The 21428-nt window shown below is 36.4% G+C and overlaps 2 protein-coding genes across 4 annotated transcripts in view; one reads left to right on the top strand and one right to left on the bottom strand.

The window, feature by feature from the left end:
- LOC139149095 (protein transport protein Sec23A-like) overlaps window positions 1–13191 on the bottom strand; it is a 40909-nt gene extending 27718 nt beyond the window's left edge. The window contains exons 1-11 of one of the 2 annotated variants that reach the window (XM_070720648.1): window positions 13048–13191; window positions 6412–6642; window positions 6029–6086; window positions 5408–5494; window positions 4977–5213; window positions 3575–3651; window positions 3157–3301; window positions 2581–2739; window positions 2033–2148; window positions 1590–1713; window positions 405–575 (exon numbers count right to left, since the gene is read on the bottom strand). In XM_070720648.1, the coding sequence (XP_070576749.1) occupies window positions 405–575; window positions 1590–1713; window positions 2033–2148; window positions 2581–2739; window positions 3157–3301; window positions 3575–3651; window positions 4977–5213; window positions 5408–5494; window positions 6029–6086; window positions 6412–6632 (1395 nt within the window). In that variant the 5' untranslated portion in view covers window positions 6633–6642; window positions 13048–13191. The remainder of the gene's footprint in view (window positions 1–404; window positions 576–1589; window positions 1714–2032; window positions 2149–2580; window positions 2740–3156; window positions 3302–3574; window positions 3652–4976; window positions 5214–5407; window positions 5495–6028; window positions 6087–6411; window positions 6643–13047) is intronic. The other variant, XM_070720647.1, reaches the window with a different exon arrangement.
- LOC139149097 (5-hydroxymethyl-dUMP N-hydrolase-like) lies at window positions 13178–20819 on the top strand. 2 transcript variants are annotated; one of them, XM_070720650.1, is made up of 6 exons: window positions 13178–13307; window positions 14975–15154; window positions 15629–15694; window positions 16043–16153; window positions 16669–16781; window positions 17669–20819. In XM_070720650.1, exons 2-5 carry the CDS (start codon window positions 15019–15021, stop codon window positions 16776–16778), a joined length of 423 nt encoding a protein of 140 aa, XP_070576751.1. In that variant the 5' UTR covers window positions 13178–13307; window positions 14975–15018; the 3' UTR covers window positions 16779–16781; window positions 17669–20819. The 2 variants fall into 2 exon arrangements, with proteins under 2 accessions (XP_070576751.1, XP_070576752.1); XM_070720651.1 differs by having other exon boundaries at window positions 17652–20819.
- The last annotated feature ends 609 nt before the right edge of the window (window positions 20820–21428 follow it).

The following is a 21428-nucleotide window of genomic DNA, read 5'->3' as shown; positions in this document are numbered from 1 at the left end:
CTACAACAGCAAAAGCATACAATAGTATCTGAGTTTTTTTGAAATGTTTCATACTTGCCATCAAATTTTTTTTTGTTCAGTGGCATATGTGACTATTTGTTCATGACCACTCTTTAGAACGGAAATTAAAATATACCCTTAATTGATGAATTTCAGAACGTACGAGTGCAAAGAGGATTCGCCACCAGGAAAACCAGATTGTTTTCCAGCCCTGTTATTTTTTTTAAAGACTTGTAACATGATATCCAAAAGTTTTAAAGCTTCCTGGTCTTTGGAAAATGTCCTGAAATTATTTTTCAATGATGTTATTTTGAGTTGCACAAATAATGAGTCTCATTAAAATCTGAACTTTGATACACAATATATTAGAATGCCAATATGGAAATCAAGCATTCTACACTTACCTGGTTGACAACTTCAAAGAACACTGAAACCGATGTGTTTGGATACAAGCCACAGAATTTCCATTGACATGTACCACCCATGCCAATCTCGGTATCTGACACTGATCCACTCTTCATGTTGGTAGACACACAGGGACCTATGGCACCAGACACCTTCAATTCCCTTGAAGTCTGTAGAAAGAATCATTGCACTGTCAACCATAGACCCTTAAGTATGTGTCAACAAATATCAAACTTCTGAAAGTCAGCTTTATTGATAAAATTTGCCTTCTGATTAGACTTATATCCATGCCATTTCATTCTTAATATTTTCAGTGTAGAACTGATTCATACTGCTGGTGGATTTTCTCTGAATAATGCTTACCCCGTGTATATAGAGATAAAGAGATATGCAAATGGTATTCACTGAAATGGTTGAGATATAATGGCATGCTGGGTCATAATGAGTGGATTATCTTTATCAGAACTTTAGCCAGGTCAGGTTTGCTTTTGTTACACCTCCAAGTTTGACAGTAAACAGTAAAAAATGTTTCCAACAACAATTCAGTCTCTCACTTTTCCAAATTCCAGTTTTTTATCCAAGGTTTCTGAGATGCATAATTGTAATCAAGGGAATAAAACCCTATCTGCACTTCATTTTTTTTTATTGTTTTCCACAGAGAAATCAATGATCTAGACAGCCACAGACTAGACTGATAGGCAGAAGGCCACATTGGAATACATTTGTTCCCTTGGTAATAGGAAACTTCATTAGACTGACCTATTTTGCTTTTCAAAAATCTGATTTTGTTTCCCAATTGACAAAGAAAATTTGGAAGAAACCGAAAAGATGATGAACTTACAGAAATTTGATTCACTGATCAAATATTTTTGAGACACTTTTTAACAGATGATATTCTTACTTTGCCCTTTGTTGCAACCTGTCAGACTTAGTAAGTCAATTACACAGATGAAATAATCACAAAAAATATTGAAGCTGTGAAGAGCTCTTAGTAATTTGATTCTTTTCAGAAAACTAATGAAATTGAATGGTCCAATAATTCTATTGTACAGAAAAATAGAAAAAGAAAAACTGCAAATATTGACTCAGCCTATGATTAATTAAGTTTGAAAATTTTTGTGCAGGTATCTTCACAATTTGCAAGATTTAGACAATGTTAGGTTTTCTCAACATATCTAACTCACCTTCACTTCGAGCAAGGCGCCAAAAGCCATCTTGAATTCTCCTTTCACATCTTTAGCAAACACTCTTTGGAAAGTTTGTTTGAAGAGGGCAGTGTTGAAGGAGTCTCCCATTATCATGTGACCTCTGAATGAAAACATAGATATATTTTGCACCAGTTTCTTGATTCTACATTTCAAGACCTTTGAATGCGATATCTACATGCTCTTTCACTTTGTATCTTGATCTCTTAAAACTGAACATGATATTGACATAAGTCAAAGTCTCAAAGTTCACCTCTATGACATCACTGTAACAACTCTAATGAGACATTTCTACTTGAACTTCAATAGACATAAACTGTGAATTTTAACCATCACTACAGAAACATCAATCAAGAGGTTGAGGGCGCTATCACATTCACTGCGTGTGTAACACACTTCAAAGAATTTACTGTTGTACCTACCCTGTGTAGTTTGTCAGATACTTCATTTCATGAAGACCAGTTTGATCCAAAGCACAGGAATACAAATCAATCAAATGACCGTTTTCAGCCGCTCGTTTTGCTAAACCTTCATAATGCTGAAAATGTTCAAAGAAAACCAGACATAAATGAGATTCATTCATACCAGTTTAAACACATGCTTCCTATAAGATACATAGGTCAGCAAAATCATTGAGTGTTCCATGGACCCTGGATCCTGTGAAAACATGCGTAGATGCTCACTTGTGTCTATTTTGCTAGTCTAGCATTCATTCTTCTTGTAGAAGTTCAGCACGATTTCCCAGTGTGTTAGACCTGTGTCATGGTCCTACTGAAAAATGTAATGTTCCAACCCTGTGGAACGCTGAATGTGCTCACTTGTGTGATTAGGATGATAAAAAGTTTCAAAGCATAGAGTCTTCTTCTGTCATGAAAGAGACTGATATTACGGTTGACCTGCATCATAACTAGACCAAATCATAATATTCCTAACAGAACGGAACAGAACAGAAGAGAAGAATAAAACTGACCTTGATTGCCTTCCTCATGTACTTGATGTTGTCTTTTTCAATGTCATGGTGAGATCTGATTGGTGTTTTCAGTTCGTCACCAACAACCATTCCAGGGCCTTGTGTGGCTGGACCACCAACGAACAACATGATGCGAGCTCCAGTGTTGGGGTATGTGCACTGTCGAACGATAAAAACAGTAGGTATAGAATATAAAACATGCTTGATGATTGGTTGACAACAAATAAAATTATTAATACAAACAGCCAGGATCCATGTTGTTTGTCTTTCCTTTTTCAAGGGCAAAGTTAGACTTTGAACTAACAAATTAGAGACTGTATTGAAATGAAATTGCTATGAAATTGCTATGTGAGATACCAAAACATTCCCATGATCCATCACATAACACACATGACCAACCCAATATTGAACTATTTGGTTTTGGAACAATGAAAACTTATCAGTCTAAAATCCTCATAAAAATTATCCAATGCAGAAGAACCCAACTGACAACATTTATGAAATAAGATGAAAGTTTCTTGACTCTCAACAGTCCAGTCATGCAGCAGCTGACTTCAATCAAAGCACAACCCTTACCTCCAGTAAACCAACTGCAATGGACAAAGCTACTCCAGTAGATCTGAGTGGTCTCTTGCCAGCACCTACTGGCCATGGATCACGCTGTAACTCACCCAGAAGATCTGTCAGACTCATGTCACACTTGTGGACTGGCTGCAGAAACCTACACACATACCAGAATTACCAGAATTTGAAGATTACAGTCTACACTCCATTGGTACATGTACTTGTGCAGTTGCAGTAAATAAAGTCATAAACTGCTATAATTGTTTGTTTTGAACACACCTTTGAAAACATTACTCTATTACTCCTTGATGCATAGGCACATTTGGTTTTGTCAGAAGTTATTATAAAGTTGGGTGCATTCAGTTTTCTCTGTTTAAACAAATGTTCACCTATTATTAAAACTTAAATAACTATCAAAGGAAATTGTTACCTGTTCATTGGCTGTTGTGGTTGTTGTTGAGGTCCCCTCTGTTGCTGGGCAGGCATTTTCCCGATTCCTAACATTTCCTGGGAGCAAGATCATGTCAACATGTTCAAATTTATTGATTCTTGCTGTCTAGTTTACTACTGATTTCATACATAAATTGCTAGAGAGTGTCATGTTTATGATAACAGGTGAAGCAATACATCTTGACTGTCCTCAGTATTTCAAACTGTAACAATTTTTGAATTCACGTCAATATATGAATGAAGCTTTTCAAACATGTTGAATCGGTCATTAACAGTATGTTTTTAGAATTCATAAAAGGTATGTGGTTACACCTTAAAACAAGTATTTTGTTTGAGAACAAAAGCGGGACACTCAAAAGATTGCCCTGTAAAGGAAGCTGATATTTAAGTTCCTTTAATGCATGTCTGGATCAGTCATCATAGAGACAGTTACAATTGACATCAATCCCCTTTGGTAAACTCAAAACCCATCATGTAGGTTGACTCTCCCCATGCTTTACACACACAGGATTTTTTTCAGATCAGTAATTTTGTGTATTCAGCGCAGCACAGAAGGACCCTACTAAAATTCACAGGGGACAGATGAAAGAACCCTGGGGTGGGGAGGAGGGTTTTTTGTGCAACGGTTTACCTTATTTGATTTTATTAATTTTGACTGTGATATTTCAAATAAAGAGTTCAACTTTACACCGTCCGACTGCTTTATATATTACGGACAAGTCCTTATCTCCTCTCCAACTTGTGTCTACACCACTGTAATTGCTCTGAAGCATTGCCAACTTGCTAATCCGCTGTCTGTATCAGCGGATTAAGTGATTGAGTCAACACCACAGCCGTCCCACAAGCATTAAATATTGGACTATGGATTGGTATGATTGCGATTATTATATAACATCAAACGCATCATGGGAAATATGTTTACTTCTGGACTGGAAATAAACAGATTTGAGGTCAAAAGGTTCTACTTCCGACTACGGACGACATCAGACCATGACTGACTCAAAAATGTAGGTTGGTTTCTGGCTCAAGATGACCATTTTAGACTGCGTACTTCGGCATGTAGCAGTTCATAGGTATAGCGATGCTTTTGATAGTCGTTAAATTTCGATTGACTTCTATATCTGCTCAGATTTGGGGTTTTTTTGCGACACTGTGTCAGTGATCTTCACCCTTTCCTTATTTTAATGTGTGCTAAAAATAAGTAGTTGGAAAGGAAAGTGTTTAACAACTTTCAAAAATTGTAATCAAAACACAATGACTTGTGAGCTGACGAGAATGCCTTCAACTTAATGGGAAAACATTTCAACATGTAATGAATATCAACACTCATTGAAATGTTTTCTCAGGGTCATAGAAAACCATAAATGGTAGTTTCTCTATACCTGAATCTGTTTTGCATTAAGATCTTTGCTTCCTCTGAAGACATAGCTTTTGGAGCATCCTTCACATCCAAGTTCATGTACTTGAACCATCCTACCAAAGGTTATCAGACCAACCAGTGCATTGGGTGGTAGTAAACTGAGGGACATCTGTAAGGATTCCTTCAGTGCTTGTAAATCTTCATCATCCATGCATGTGTCTAGCACAATCAGGAAGATTGGGGGCGCTGTTGTAGCTCTCTGTTGGAGTGTCAGAGAATACATCATTTTCAAAAGGAAAATTAGGAAACAATGACAGTGATCTAACACCACAAAACATCATGAATAGATTTTCAAGTACATCATTTCATCATGTCAACACATCATCTCATTATTCGTTGTAATCACTTGATTAATTGGATAAGGATATAAAATTTGTGTAGAAAATGACTTACAGTTAATGTGTATTCTATGGTTGAGAACTGTGGAATCAATTCTGCTGGCTGGTGCTGCTCAGAGATAGCTCTGTACTGAGGAGGAAACTGCAAAAGGAAAGGTACAATGGAACTTTATAAATACTTGAATGTCATAATATTGGACACAATATTATCATTACACAACAGCTTGTCTCTTGTATTGCATTACTTTTTTCTTTTTTGGTAACATTAAGAAATACCATCACTCCATGTTTTTGTTAGGGCCAGTATCCGAGTAAATTTTACCTGGATTTCCAGTAATGGAGGATAGAATATCAACACATTATATTTTAAATTTATGAACACAGCAAAATTTTAAACATACATCAAATCTATCTATATATTTCATACTTCCAAGTTTGAAAGAGCCTTGCAGTATTTTATTGAATATGTGCAACATATGTGGGGTGTGTGCAACATGTTGTCCTTGAGTGCACTCTGTATATTCCTGCATGCTGTATTAAAGAGGAAATTCTAATATACCATCTTGTAGTACTGCATCATTGATTCATTTATATATAAAATAGGAAATAACAGGTATTTATTTCACTCTCTAATTAGTCAAATATCAAACAAGACTAGTTTTTTGTTGTTACTTACTGGATTCCTCTGAAAACAGAAATTGCAGGCCCATAGCTTAGCTCTGTAATCAACTTGGCTGAAATGGAAGAAAAGGATTGATAGAGTTTAATCCAAAGTCAAAATTGTACATGGAAACAGTATCACATTGTTTCAAATGGTCAATAAATTATCACAAACAGATTTCAGAAAATCTTTTCATCTTCATCTTCAAGGTCAAATGTGTGTAAGTTCTTCTACTGTATAGGTACCAGCAAAACTGCCATACCTATGATTCAGAATGCTGAAGACAATGTCTATCAGAGTACAACATGAAAATACCAACTGAAACTTTGAGCATCATGTGTTTAAAAAAGTTCGTGTCTTATGTGATTATTGATATACACCATACAAGCTCTCCTTACCACAATGGATTCAATATTGCCCTACATGTTGGCCTGCTGCATAGGACTGGATCATATTGAATTGGGGGTAAGTCTGGACGTTCTTTTAATGGTGTGAATTGACAACCTAGTGGTACAACCATGCGAGTGGCTTCCAGGCGACTTGATGGCCATACATTCCAGCTGAATCGAACACCATCTCTGTCTTCTGCTTGTTGAATGAATTCTTGATACGTAGACATGTTTGTATTGCTGAAAATTCAAGTTGAATACAGAGTTGTTAAACTCTAGCCTTTGTGTAATTTCCTACAGAGAACATCTTGTCATCTCACTTGTCAAGATTCTTTCTTTACCCCAAGGGGCAATAGTTAATTCGTTTTATGAAATTATGAACTTGCAGCTCAAACTACCTGCCACTAAATCTATTTGATTTACCCATGAACTTCTAGTAGTACTAAATAACAATGTCCACTTTTGTTCACTTCACTTACACTTGTACTTACACTTCACATAATTTATTTGGTTTTTAACTTGAATCTGAGACATTTCAAAAGTATCAATAAGGGTAAACTCAGACACTGATGATAAATACCGTTGTCTTACATTAATTGGCTCCAACATATATCTAGGCATCACTGGTATTGCACACAAGATGCATACAAAAAGGGAAAACTGTGGAATCTTTGGAAGTAGACAGCAAGTCAGTTGAATAGTTTGGATAATGAGGATTGAACAGAACAGAACACTACAATCTGTGGCAATAATTGGTTTGACGATGAGATCAGTCTGCTTATCTCAGTCTGAGCGGACAAAAGTATACAGCATTACAGAGAATGCTGAACCATGGATGTAAAAAATAGACATCCATGGCTGAACGGAACCTGTAGAGACAGACTCGTTTACAACAAAATTGCTGAAAGGGCTCTTCAAAAAGGGTTTAAACAGGATAGCTTATCAGTTCCAGCACAAGATAAAGGCACTGAAAGTGAGGTACAAAGAAGTTTTTGACAGCAACTGGCTATATGAAAGTACGACTGTATTCATGTTAGCCATCTTGTTACAATGCTGTATGATTGGCCATATCATGGAGATAATGGCCATATACACCTTTTGAACTAGAGAGAGCACATTAAGCCGGCTTAAACACCAAAACAAAGACTTAATTTCGTGTTTGTGGACACAAGCAGACTCAAACTATAATCCCCTGTGCTTGTAAAGCACAAATGGTGTCACAGAAACATTTCCAATTTTTTCCTGTCTGAACATATATGCCGTTCATACACAGGCCATTGAAACGTCTCTGAAACGGTTCTGGGCCAATACTGACACAGAAAGTTATGTGTGGACACTCCGAAGTGGTTCTGAAGCGTTTCAGATTTGAGACGATTTAGTCGGCCCGACCAGAGCCGTTGTAGGGATTAACTCTATCCGCAAATCGCTGTGTGGACAGACTGAGCCGCTTCAGAAGCGTTTCAAACGCCCTCACGCGACAGGTATTTGTAACATAAAACAAACAACAACCAATATACAATATTCACTTTCGCAATGGCTGCTGAACACAGTACTACATCTCGCGGTATACTGGTCCGACGAAGAGATAAGCTTGCGACCAAAAACCCTATCAATTCGACGGGGAAAAAAATAATTACGATTTGAAAAAACTTCTAATTAATAGGAAATTAAAACTGCCGAAATAATTTAGTGGTCAAATTTAATTTGGAACGACGATGATGAAATTTACGCTAGACATGTTTGCCATGTTGAGACTGCTTCAAAGCATGGACTGCGAAATTTTGTGAGGTCGACAAATTAGGTAACAAAAAAAACCTCAAACGCACGTTGGTGTCACATCAAAATCAAAATGGCCGCGATTACAGACGGAACAATATGTGACACTGCCACCGGCCGCTCGACACGTAAGTTGACATTGTGTGCCAGCCCTTGGAAATATATTGTAACTCCTTGACAGGCAGATGAGATAGTCTTATAGCGTTTGATGCATTGAAAGTTTGTAAAAATAATAAAAAATGACATCACCGATCATAAGAAACGTGGTGTTGAAGATAATAGTTTTTAAAAGAAGACTATGACGACCATATTTCTGTAAGTATTATCTAACTTTAGAAAACCAACATCTAAAGATTTACTTCAACCAACACTTTTGGATTTGTTCTACTCTTTATTATAAGATTGGTCGAATTTCTGGAAAGTAGGTGTACATTTTCGATGTCTGTGTATCGTCTACACCGAAGTCATATCCGAAAGAGTATAATCAGTTTGCGACAGCGTAAACCTCTCTCTCCCTCTCTCTCTCTGGCATTTCAATATTTTATATTGTCGACATTTATATATCAGTCTGAAGTTTCAGGTCACTGCTCATTGCAAGTAGTTGATGTCAATTTTTCCGTATCGGGCATGGTCTCTATCGTCACTCTAATCGTTAGTGTTTTCCTGTTATATTCCATATCAAACTCAAAACACAACGTGAACAACGCTGATAATATATTGCATCTTTCGTATCGAAAACCGGTAAAGTTCGTAACTGGTGACATGTCACGGCCTGGAGAAAGTTCATCACCATCGATCGAATGTCCGTGGCGCTTTTGCTTCCAAATAGACATATTGAAATGCACAGGGAACTTCGCGGTATGGCAATTATATGAATTTTACCGTGAAGAAAGTCTGTGACTTTAAACTGGCCGTACAACCAACAATAAACATGGCGGAGCAATGATACCGATTTCAGAGACTTCGATTTTTTTTTCATTGCGACCTCGACCGCTGGTGAGAGCGAGTCGTCTATTTTTTTCCCACTGGCTATTTGGCTTTGAATTTTCAATTGCCATCATGTGCTAAGTTAAAGCTAAAAACAAGACGGGCGTTCTCTGTAAATCAATAAGCCTTTTGAATATGAAAAAATCGGACATCTGAACCTCAACACGCAGCTTGAAAGTTGTTCTCCGAATCAGGACAGGGACATCGGCCCGGGACATCGGTGAGGCCGGATTTCACGTAGTAGCTATGGAAACCGACGGCTCGTTCGTTGTATGAAACCATGCTATGTACGCTCCCTTGGGCCGTGGAATTTCGCCGTATCGCCTCTACAGACTACACCGTCTATTACCTAACCATGCTATTAAACAATCACACGATAGTTCAGTAACATAATTATATCTTCAACCGTCGAACACTTCGAAAACAATGGTCGCGGTCACGGATTCAATGACGTTCACAAGAAGAAACTATCAATAAGTGGCGTGCAGAATTATTTTTACTGGTTTTGAGAACTTCTAAAATAACTTGTAATCTGTACATATCTTCACACATCGAACCGATATTGTATACCTATCACCGTCGAAGTTTATGTCTTTCACTGTAGAGTTCTTTTTATCCAAAACACATATTCAGAAGAGTCCCACAGAGCAGTCAAATGAAAGGATAATTGCTTCAAACGAATGAAATTGCACGAAAGAATGAAAATCAACAGCGCACCCTGGACGTGATTTAAAACAATAGTGCTTGTGGATAGGACTATTCTATTTGAGTAAAAAGTGCCGTTTTTCTCGCAATTTTAGCAACTGTAACGACCCTTTATTCTTTAATACCTTTCCATAATTGAATTAAACTAGGTTTAGGGCTTATACACACAGTGTACACTGATGTACAGAACTTTAAAAAGTATTCTGCTGGTAACGAGCAGGGGTTTACACGCTAATGGGCGCAGTAAAACAATGGTCACGTCCATAGGTTCAAGGACGTTCACGGGGAGACACGATGGCAAATAGTGCAGTGTCGTAAAATTGCTTAGACTAGTTTTAAGAACGGTACAATATCTGGTCATCGGTGTACCGCTACCTGTGAATCGAAACGACAAGTGTAGACCTATAGCTTCGAAATTTTGTGGGAGAGATACCACGACTGAGACCGACAGTAGCACAACAAACTATTCCGAATTATGCGTTCGTGTTTAATACAGACATCTCTGTAGGTGATTCTGGTTTCTCAATCGAATCAAAAGTCCGACATTGGCAAAATTGACATAAAATAAGTCTGAAAAGTTATGTTTTATTCATCTAACTGATTCATCTCCTTTGATATCCCCTAAGCTACATGTAAACAGTCCGGAAAGACTGACATCGATGTCTACCGGGCTCCCATTTCTTCACCGTTTTGCAAAACATCTCATCAGCCGGACGCATGGGCAATGTCTTTGTACTTTGGTCAAAACTAACAGACTAATGACAGTATAGGTCAGGATGTAACATCGGTCAAAGTAATATTGAATATGGAAGACGAAAATGCTTTCATCGATTGACAAAAATGAGAGGGAACGAGTCAGTAAATATCGAACCATAAAGGGGAGATCGAGACTGCCATCCCCCATGATTAATCAACTGGCCCGGGGAACAAAATATATATTTCGATCAACAGACTTACACAACCAGAGACAGCATTTTATTCAGCTTTAAAATAAGTCACCGCCTTTCCTATAATAACACCCCGTTTGCGTTTCGATCTACTATGCTCTGTCCCCAATCGGTATGGCCGTCCGGGTTTCGCCTGCCGTACTGACTGATACATGGTTATTTCTTCACATATTTTTTCATCGTTTGGCATAAAATACAGCATCTCTTTTGGTGCACAAGGCAAATCAACGTTTAGAAGGAAAGTCACAGGAGGTTAGGATATTATACACCATAGGTGAAATTAGAACGGAATGTTAAAGATGAAAAGACTTTTATCGGTCGACAAAAATTGCCATAAACCGAGAATTGAGATTGTCTATGATTTATTAAGTGGGAACAAAAATATTCGATTGAGTCATTAAGTTTGTGTTTGATTCGTTTCAAAAATGTGTTTCTACATTCTTATCCGATTGTTTGTTTCGCCTCGGATATTTGTAGGGAAGTTTGGATTAGTGTGTATGGTAATGTTTTGTTTGTGTGGGGAGCCTCTTCCACATTCTTTACAGCCAGTACGACGTCGTCCATTTCAGCCATCTTGTTACAAACAATGCTTGGCCATACACACCGTTTGAACTCGAGAGGGCGCATTAAGACGTCTTAAACATCAAAACAATGGCTTAATTTTGTGTATGTGGACGCAAGCGGACTCAATCTATTAATCCCCTGTGTTTACAAATCACAAATAGTGTTGCAGAAGCGTTTCAATTTTTCCCTGTCTGAACATAGTAATAGTATTAGAGATTTAAATCTCACTGCAGTCTTATCATCTGTGCAAAGCCTTGTGTTATGTAATTTTATCACAATTCAAACATCTATGGTTTCTAGCTTAGTTAAATACACATGTAAAATTTAATTAATGCAGCCATCTTTTTCCAAGTAAGAGCAGTTTTCTGGTTACTTTTTATCTGTAGCTGAAAATATTGTATTCAATGGCAAATCCAGACAAACTCATACAGTAAATTTATATTTCATGCAACTACTTATCCTCAAGTACCTTTTCTTCTGTAAAAGAAACATTTACTTTGGTCATATTATCACAAGCAGGAATACTGTCCTGTATAGTATACACGTTGTGAAAAGCATATGCCTTAGTTATGAATGGGAAAATATGAAAATTCTTATTAAACACAATGCAAACCTTTAACTATGACTTCCATGATAGTGACTACAAACAGAAAACTGTTTCCGACAAAACATGATTTCCAAGTGACTCAGCATTCTGTTTATAGCCACTACAATAATATTTAAAATTTAAACACTGGTAGTATCAACGGAAAACTTTTGACAGCTAGTTAACATCATGTTCCATAATGTAAGATTCCACTGCATTGTCTAATGAGAAACAATTTTTGTAGGTATTATGATGGCCCAAAAGACAAAACCATATTTCAGATATTTACTCAAATAACTGGCAATATAGGACCAGCACTACAGCAGTTACTCATCAAGCACTGCTATGAACACCCATTTTGTCAATTTTCCGACATTTATAAACCATTGTTGATAGCTTATAAACAGGCCATCCTCTCAACTATTGCCGAGTGAAACACACACATGAACATAACATTGTGGTATACTGGTCTTGTCACATGAGATTGAGTGAGGCCATGTTTTTATTAGAAATTCTACTCGATACAAGACTCCCCGCATCTGCTTTAATATCCCGGGCTCAGTGCTGTCATACCGGAACATCTATGCCCGAACATCTCTATGAATTAATGAAAGACCGACTATACCTTCATATGTTTTGCTGAGAACTTCAATGTTGAGCGCTTTACATGTGAGTAACAATATTGTCCATTAGCTGATACTCGTCTTGTTTGCGTGTAAACCGACTGAACTAAACGATTTCGATGGCCGTTGCATATGGATATGGATTGTGCTACCACACGTGACACTTGTGTCTAAAAGACTCTCTTACACCCTGACAACAACGATTCTGTTCACATGTCATACATGTAGTCGTGGCAAGACTCTTAACACGCTGACGTGTACCTTTGAATTCGCACAAAATATGAACTGTACAATGTCGCCAGTGCAATGGTATTACGATGAATGAAGATTGTGACCAAGTTCGTAAATCTTACTGAACTGCCTACGGAGGTAGACGGATCATACGTCACATTCTCCTTAATTTTACAGCTTTGAGGAAGCGAAAGGGGAAAATGCCACAATCTGAATTATTACTTACTGTAAACTGGTCCAAATATGCGTTGAAAGAAATCGATTGCCTTTCGCCGGTTTTCTTACTGCGAAACCGGAAATTTACAATGGCGACTGCCACGTAAGGAACTCCCTCCCACAATTCCTAGCGATACAATTTCCGCTCCTGAGTATGACGTAGCCGAAAACGTGATCGGAGTTCAAAGTACATAGGTGAAAGGGTTATTTTACAGAAGGCGGGATATCTCTATCAGTACTGACAGTAGGTGATATACAACAGCATATCAGGTAAGATTCTAAGTCATTAAGTGTTACACGTCATTTACATTTATAAACCATTTGCCGAGCACTGTATCCACTGGCATCTTCAAGCAAGCAAGGCACTCATTCCAGCGAAGCATTGTCAGCATCTTGATCAGTTAGCCCTGCGTACGATGCTGTGTGTTCCGCTACAGCTAATAGCTAATAGCCCCGCTCACCACAGAGTGGGGCTATTAGCTGCAGCGGAACACACAGCATCGTACGCAGGGCTACTTGATCAGTCAACTGCAGCGGCAAGTGCTGCGGTCTCGAACATCAGACAATATTTTGGGGTTACCAATCATCCGCAAATTTTGAAGTTTCTATTAAACCCTAAATTATTCCATAGCTTAAGATTTCCCTACCATGGGGACGTTATAATAATATTTAATAATATTTGGTTCTTATATAGCGCACATATCCACAAGTAGATGTGATCAAGGCGCTTTACAATACAATTATTACCCCTGGTCACTGGACCTAATATGATACCACTCAACTCCCTGGGGAGCAGAAAACAGCCCACATGTGCAGCCAATAAGCGCAGCAGAGCTAAACGCACACATAACAACAACTGTCCTACCAGGTACCCATCACTCCTGGGTGAGGTTATGATGATTGCAGATTTAATCATGAACATGCAATTATCATGGCATCCCCATCATGGCGGGGAAGGCAGCCATCGTTATCTGAAAAGTGGATAATCGAAAAATATGCTTCAGTAAAATTAGAAATTGATCGGTAACAAAGCTTATGAAATTATACCTATACTAACGTAGTTGTATACTATAATGCAATGTAAATACAGTTGGCAATTAATCGGTTTTGGTAGTGATATAATCACACACAAAAACTAATCACACAAATGCAAAATCTATTAAAACTAGACCAAAATGAAACAGTACAGGATACAGTTAGAATTATTTTTAAGAATTGTAAACAAAAACAAACCACTATAAACGCGAATGTAGGCCTACTTGTAAACTTTTTAAGAATTTTTTTTTTCCGAGTAATAAAACAGAAATGCTTGTTGAACATTATATGATATATATATTTTCCTTTCTGGTGTAAAACAACTATCCCTCAAGAAATGTTTTTTTCAGATTATGGTAAACTTTTATATTCAACATTTTGGTGCATGGCGTATCTTAAAATACAAAGAATAATAAATTGTGCATCAGGTGCTTTATGATAAAAGCGTATACTGTCAAAGCTTCTCCTGGCTCCACAACATGAGGTGGATGGACATTATGGTACCGTTATGAAAGACTACATGCCAATATGCCCCATATTAATTATGCAGTCTGTCAGTTTTGTTTTGTATTTTAAGGGGTTCTTCATTTGGACTAACTTGCATATCTTTGTTGCAATATAAAACCATAAATTTATGATACATTTTCACCTTTTAGCCTCCAATATTTTTTTGTCTAAAGCACCTCATACTTACAGATCACAACAATAATGAAGCCCCTCAAGTGCTTCTTTATCAAGAAGCCACAAAGTACAAAAATTCTAGGGCAAATTTTACCAGCATACAGAACCTATGATAGATACAAAAAGAAAACATTCCTTCCCAAAGATATATGTGAAAACTGCGAAATATTGTTATGCTGTAAAAATTTCAATTTTATTTCCCTGGTTTGAATCATCTCCAGCATTCTCAAGTCACAACCTGTGTGCAGATACTACCCAATATAGAATGAGTCGACATATCTACTTTTGTGGAAGTATTCGTGGTGGTCGTCAGGATGCCGACCTTTATGCTCGCATCATCAAACAATTGCAAAGTTTTGGAACAGTACTCACTGAACATGTCGGTAACAAAGAACATAAAGGTGAGACTTAAAGCTGTCGCAGCCTTCATTTTTCCATATCAAACCATTTATCACATGTTTTTATTCTCTGCAATTTTGCTAGTGTTTTATCTCCTGCTGGTCGGTCAATATTTTACTGTATTCTATTTTTCACTTGCTGCAGTTTAATCCCTCTTTTGAATTTGTTTGTAATTAAAACCATTTATCAGTTCTATACTGGTACAATAGCATACAAGTCATTCTGTCAAAAGTATGAAAATAAAGGAATATGTACAGAAATTCAGTCTGTTATCAAATGATAAAAAATATAGACCTGACAGTTTGGCATTGTTGCATTGATTTCATACAATCATCATATATCATGTTAAGTACAACTGAGATGCATACTGGTGTAGCTGGTAAGTGTTTTCTACTGTGAAAGCTCATGGTAATTTCAACTTAACATAAATTGCATTTGCAATAAAATAAACATTTTACGTCATTTTTTAAAATCAGATTGGGACACTTTAGATGAGAAGTTCATCCATGACAGGGATCTGGAATGGCTTCAGAAAAGTGATGGTAAGTCTTTAATCTACACATCTCAACTTTGGCTTCTTATCCCTTCTTCTGTAGACTAACATTGTAGGTCAGTTTTAACAAGATATGATACATTATGTCTTTTTTCTGCATTGATTGGCTGACCTGATGAATATTTAAACAAATTCTTTTCATACAAATGGTAGAGTAATACTGTCTTGAAAGTTGACGGTGAGGAAGACCTTTGTATATATTACCTGAGAAGACAAAGTTTTTAGAGATTATGAAACATGTTCAAATAAGATATATATTTGTCATATTACTTAGCAAAAACATCTGTGTGATAATTTTATTATTTTTTTCTTTTTCTTATTATCTTATCAACAATAGTTGTGGTAGCAGAGGTGACTCAGCCCTCTCTGGGTGTTGGTTATGAAATTGGTAGAGCTGTTGCCTGGAACAAGAAGATTTTGTGTCTCTTTCGGCCATCCTCTGGAAAAAGTGAGTAATTTTTTTTCAACTAATGAATGGCACTTTATATGATGCAGCTTTATCAATACTTATCAATATCAAGGATGAGCATATTCAGTTTGAGGTCAAAGTTCATTTCTTTCGACAAGTGGATTTCCAGTTCCAGTTCTATAGGTTAAAGGGACAAAGTCGGCCATCATGACCATTAATTCATTTTCGCGATGGTTTCATTAACTGTGTCTACAACTGGGGTCGAATATATGCATGACATCAATTCATTCAGTATCTTTCAATATGTCAAACAATATAAGTAGTATCTCATATCAAACAAAATTCATGAAAAATGGCTGACTTTGTCCGTTTAATAGACCAACTGTAGTCTACCAAGTCTTCCTGTACAACATTTTAGTTAATTTTGTGTACATTTTTCAACTCAAATGGTATCCCATGCTGAAAGGATGTCATTGAACTTGAATGCAATCAATCATTATCAGAATTTCAAAAGGTGTTCGTTCTTCTTCATCCCATCCTATGTATTAACTCAGATCTATCAGCAATGATACGAGGCATACATAATGATAGTTCTTGGATTGTGAAAGATTATGAAGAGGAGCAAGTTCCAGAAATATTAAAAGAATATTTTGCAAAAGTGTAAAATGTGAGTATGCAAGCCATTTTATAGAGTACATGTATATCCTTGTCCTTTTACATCTTCAAAAAAATATTAAGAAACAAAATGATTCTATATTTAACCTGCGGTGTCATGGTCAGGGATTCCTTGTCAAATTCGATAAAGGTATTCTGCATAATGCATGTCCTGTATAATATAAAGGATGACAAAATCCAATCTGAGATCCAGTTACATCAATTTCTTTGCCAAGACTTGTAAATTTTCTGTTTCAATGGTTCAGGGGACCAGTAAGTGCTGGAATAGTGTAATAAATGCCATTCAGGACTACCACATAAGGCTGCTTGACCACTAGATTCACCGAGGTATTGACCATAGGGTCCACCAAGTAATCAACGGATTGGCCCACAATCCTCATTGTGTAATCAAAATATTCAGTCATTAAATTGTGAAAATTATTGTGTCAAAAGAGCAAATTCTTCTCTGCAATCGCCATGAGAGAGATACAAGCATAATTTAAATTTATGTTGAGTGTAAGTAAGTGTTCACTGTTCCTTCAGTTCTTGCCAATTCCAATGTAACGACAGCTAGTACTGCTGTTGATCAGCATGTGATTCTCTTTTACTCAAGGCAATACTATCTTGTCTGTAAGTTTTCAGCTCCCTCACACCCTAAACACTGCAAATGACTGACCAGTTACACCCCATGTTGAGAAATTATAGAGAAATCAAAAAGTATTCCAGCCATAGGTAACTAAGAGTGCACCTATTCACTTGTTCCATTCACCACTGGGTTAAGGATTACCTGAAAATAACACAGTATTCTTACTGACCCGATGTGTGTTCACAAAACACTTAGCTATGCACCTGACAGTGTGAATACATCAATGGTATCATATAGCACTCTTTTCAATGTAGAGGTGGTCTCCATGACGACAAGATTTGGTGAAGATACAACCATGCCAGTCAAAGACCCAAGAACAGCAAATCTCAGCACAGAAATTATCCTCATTGTTGTAAGTTAGCTATTCAGTTTGAAAACTGATAAAATTTCAAGAAGTATTATATTCAGTTTCCAAACTCCAGAAAGCAGGTGTCTGTTGTATTTACAATTGAAATAATAATGTTCTTCAAAAGGACCACATGTAATAGAAATGTATAAGATTAGTTTTAGAGAAGCTGCTAATTAGAAGTACAAATGTTCTATCTTCTGGCATTCTTTAGTAATTGTTGTAAGAACTTCTATATGTTGTGTTGCTAAAGGAAACATGGAAGTATTGGGTGATAGAGGCCTGCACAAATTTTATTGGCTGGCAGAAAAAAGAAATATGATAGATATGCAATGATATAATTTTCAAAATTACTTTTTTGTTATATCCTGAAACAGGGTAGGAACTCTGCAGGGTCAATCAACATTTTTGTCAGTTTTGTAAGTGAAATAACATGAATAATATTCTACCAAAAGACGGTCGTCCATCAATATGAGTGTTTTTGTTTGCCTCAGTCTCTATGCTCTCACTCTCTTTGGAATTGTTGCAATGGTTGCCATAGTGAGTTAGAATGCCACATTTGATGATTGTGTGATCAAGTGTATGGCAGATGGTTTCTACCCTGTTCAAATATTATGGTTTAGGTAATTTTAAAATGTGTCAATCTGCATACACTATTTTTCTATGTATATTCGGATATATATGTACGATACATACATGTATGATGTGTATATAGAGTGATATGCTGAAATTTGTCTTTAGAAATGTTTGAAATCACAAACACACACTCAGAGTGTAATTCATCATTGCTCATTACTTGAGTTTAATTAATGTCATCACAGTGGTCATCAAATAATTCTTAATGTTCTTATATGAACAACTTTCCTTTGAAGCAGTGTCCAAATTTTTGTGTCTGTTTTCCCAAACAATAGCAAAGTACACTGATGATGATAATGATGATGATTACAGTACCATTAGAGATTTGTCACCGTAGTTTGACGATGAATGTTCAATTTCATCCTGGCATGGCAGATTCTCCAAACTCAGAGTAACTCAAGTCATGAATAGTCATGTTTTCTGCTTTGAACTACTGAATGTAAACTGTCCTTGTACATTCAGTGCAGTACTTTTCTGTCACATGTACATATGTGTAAATATATGTACACATGTTATACATGAATATACATATACACATAAATTTCTTTTGTGTTTTTAGAAATGTTGAAGTCATTCAAAGCTAAACAAAAAAGGCAAAAAAAAATTCTTTTTAAGGCGTAGAGCAATGTTTTATGGTAGTGACATTTTAAACAATGCAGTGATCTTCACCAAAACAACCCACCTGGATTAGCCTTTCTGTCCTCAGAGAGTTATTCTGCCTGAAAATAACTTTGATGCTGACAAATTTGTATGGAAACAAGAGAAAGAAACAAATATATTTGATCAACCAATAATTTATATGATAATTAATATGAAATGCAATGAATTGCACACAACCTCAGTGCACATTATTACTTGCCTGTAAAACAACCTAAAAAGACTCCATCAGTTCATGATATTTGACATCAATTCTGTTGGATCTACTGTCGTTAATGCTTTCCAAAACCACCATAACAGTATTAATTGTGTTTTGAACTATGATAAACTCAATCCCAGGGATCAATGCATTTACTAAAATTAATTTTCCTGATGAAATCAACTCGATGACAGTAAATTATCACACCAGAATAATATTTGAGTGGAAATAGAAAATGGAAAAAAATCATGAAATAGTGAATAAGACCCAGGCAAAAATATGTTTACCTCCTTATCAATTACTTTTGTGGCTGTGTCTTCAGAGTTCTAGTGAATGTATGTTCAAGGTGCAATGTACTTTGCTATCCTTACGTCTCGTAATAGCAGTCCATTTAAATAGCTGACTCTCAGTTTCAAGTTCAAGTCAATTTATCAGCGTGCAATGCAAAACAATCCATGACATCACATTGAGAGTGCCTGATCACTTGTATAAAAATCAAGGTCTTTTAAAAGTATCATGTTCAATGTCCTCACCACTGACAATTGTCCTCATTAAAGAAATATTCCAAAGGATTAGCATTATTACAAATGTGATGAAAGTGTGTTACTCTGTGAAGCATTTCCAGTATTATCATCAAACCATGCCAAAATATCCAAACAAAACACAAAATTTGACACCATGCCAGTTTTGAACAGTGTTGTACTTGTAGTTCAAGTATCGTTCTGGGATTCATGTGTTCCTGAGAAAAACACACATACTGAAATCTCCCATTTTTGACCACAATAGTTCATGGTGAATCCATTTGTACCTATTTTCTGTACAGGGACTTTTAAAATACCATGTGAATAGTAAAGAGTCTTCAATATCCAGGCAACTCAACACACACAATCAGAAAAGACAGTTTTACAGAAAAAAATACTGAAATAGCACAGCTTACATTTTTATACCAAAACTACATTGTGAGCCTTAGATTTGAGAGTGTGTGTCATTAATCTAGACCAAATCTGTCATGTGTCACATTCCACAGTTTCTTCACAAAATGATGTATTTTCAATGCAAAGATGTGGCAAAGATGTGGCAACCATGGTTATATAGGTTTTATAGAACTTCCAATGTTGTAGAATTACCGTACATTTGTGCAAAAACCATCAGAAATTGCCTCTGAACATGTCATAGAGTTTTCAAGATTTGTGCAAGGTGTGTCAATACTTGTTTGAGACTATGTGTGCAGTATAAAAACTTAATAAAATACAAATTTTTTCTTTGGCTTAGACAGTGAGATAACAGGCAACATAAATGTAGACAACAGAGAAGACCAGGATAGAAATATTGTTTTCATTGATTCTCTGTTGTAATGTAGTCTGTGGTCCCACTTTGTACAACACTGCCTTTGCGTAAACTGCTTGATTTTAGAGTCTGCGTGTGTATTTTTTTAAAATAGCTGATTTTCATCAGTATTTCTCTTTCAAATTGTGATGGCAAAGCAGTATTACCAGTAATATGCTAATGTTTCATTCACAAATCTGGATCAGTTCTGTAGAAATGAAAAATAAAGGACTTATTCAAATGTGTTGTGTTATTTTTTAATTTTGTAGCATGAGTGTGGTTATATTTGAAAATTAAATGTCTATTCATGAAATGTTCCCTGCATGTCCAGCATCAACATGAAGTGTCATATATATATTATTGTAAATAAGCAAAGAAAACAACAAGCACACAGAGGAATGATCTGAAAACAAGCAGCAGAAAGGGAAAAAGATGTAATGGGTTCAATGCGCATGCTTTATCTTCAAGGCCCATAAGCCATGGAGTCGTCAAATTTGTTCTCCATCTTATGAGTAAAGTACAAAGTATTCATCCATGAAGACAAACCACAATTAAATTGCATCACACAGGATTGAAGGGTGATCTTATCCCATCATAAACAACTGAACTTCTCAAATTCCAAATTGTTTATTTCACAAGAACTGATACAGTAAATAATATCTCATGCTACATTTTTGTCGTTTTCAATTCCTGCTGTTGCTAATTTCTTGATGTTGATGTTGTTGAAATCCCATTTTCTAACAAAGTATGAAATCCATGTTTGCCAAATTTCGTTAACGAATATCACTCAAAGTGTGTTCAAGGGTTTTGCCCTAGACACAAATATGAGATTTCCTAGCTTTGGCCATAC

The sequence above is a fragment of the Ptychodera flava genome, chromosome 14 (genome assembly GCF_041260155.1).
Source record: "Ptychodera flava strain L36383 chromosome 14, AS_Pfla_20210202, whole genome shotgun sequence".
In the NCBI taxonomy this organism is placed as follows: Eukaryota; Metazoa; Hemichordata; class Enteropneusta; family Ptychoderidae; genus Ptychodera; species Ptychodera flava.
The sequence above is the reverse complement of the archived record's forward strand: the minus strand, read 5'-3'. Positions and strand labels throughout refer to the sequence as shown.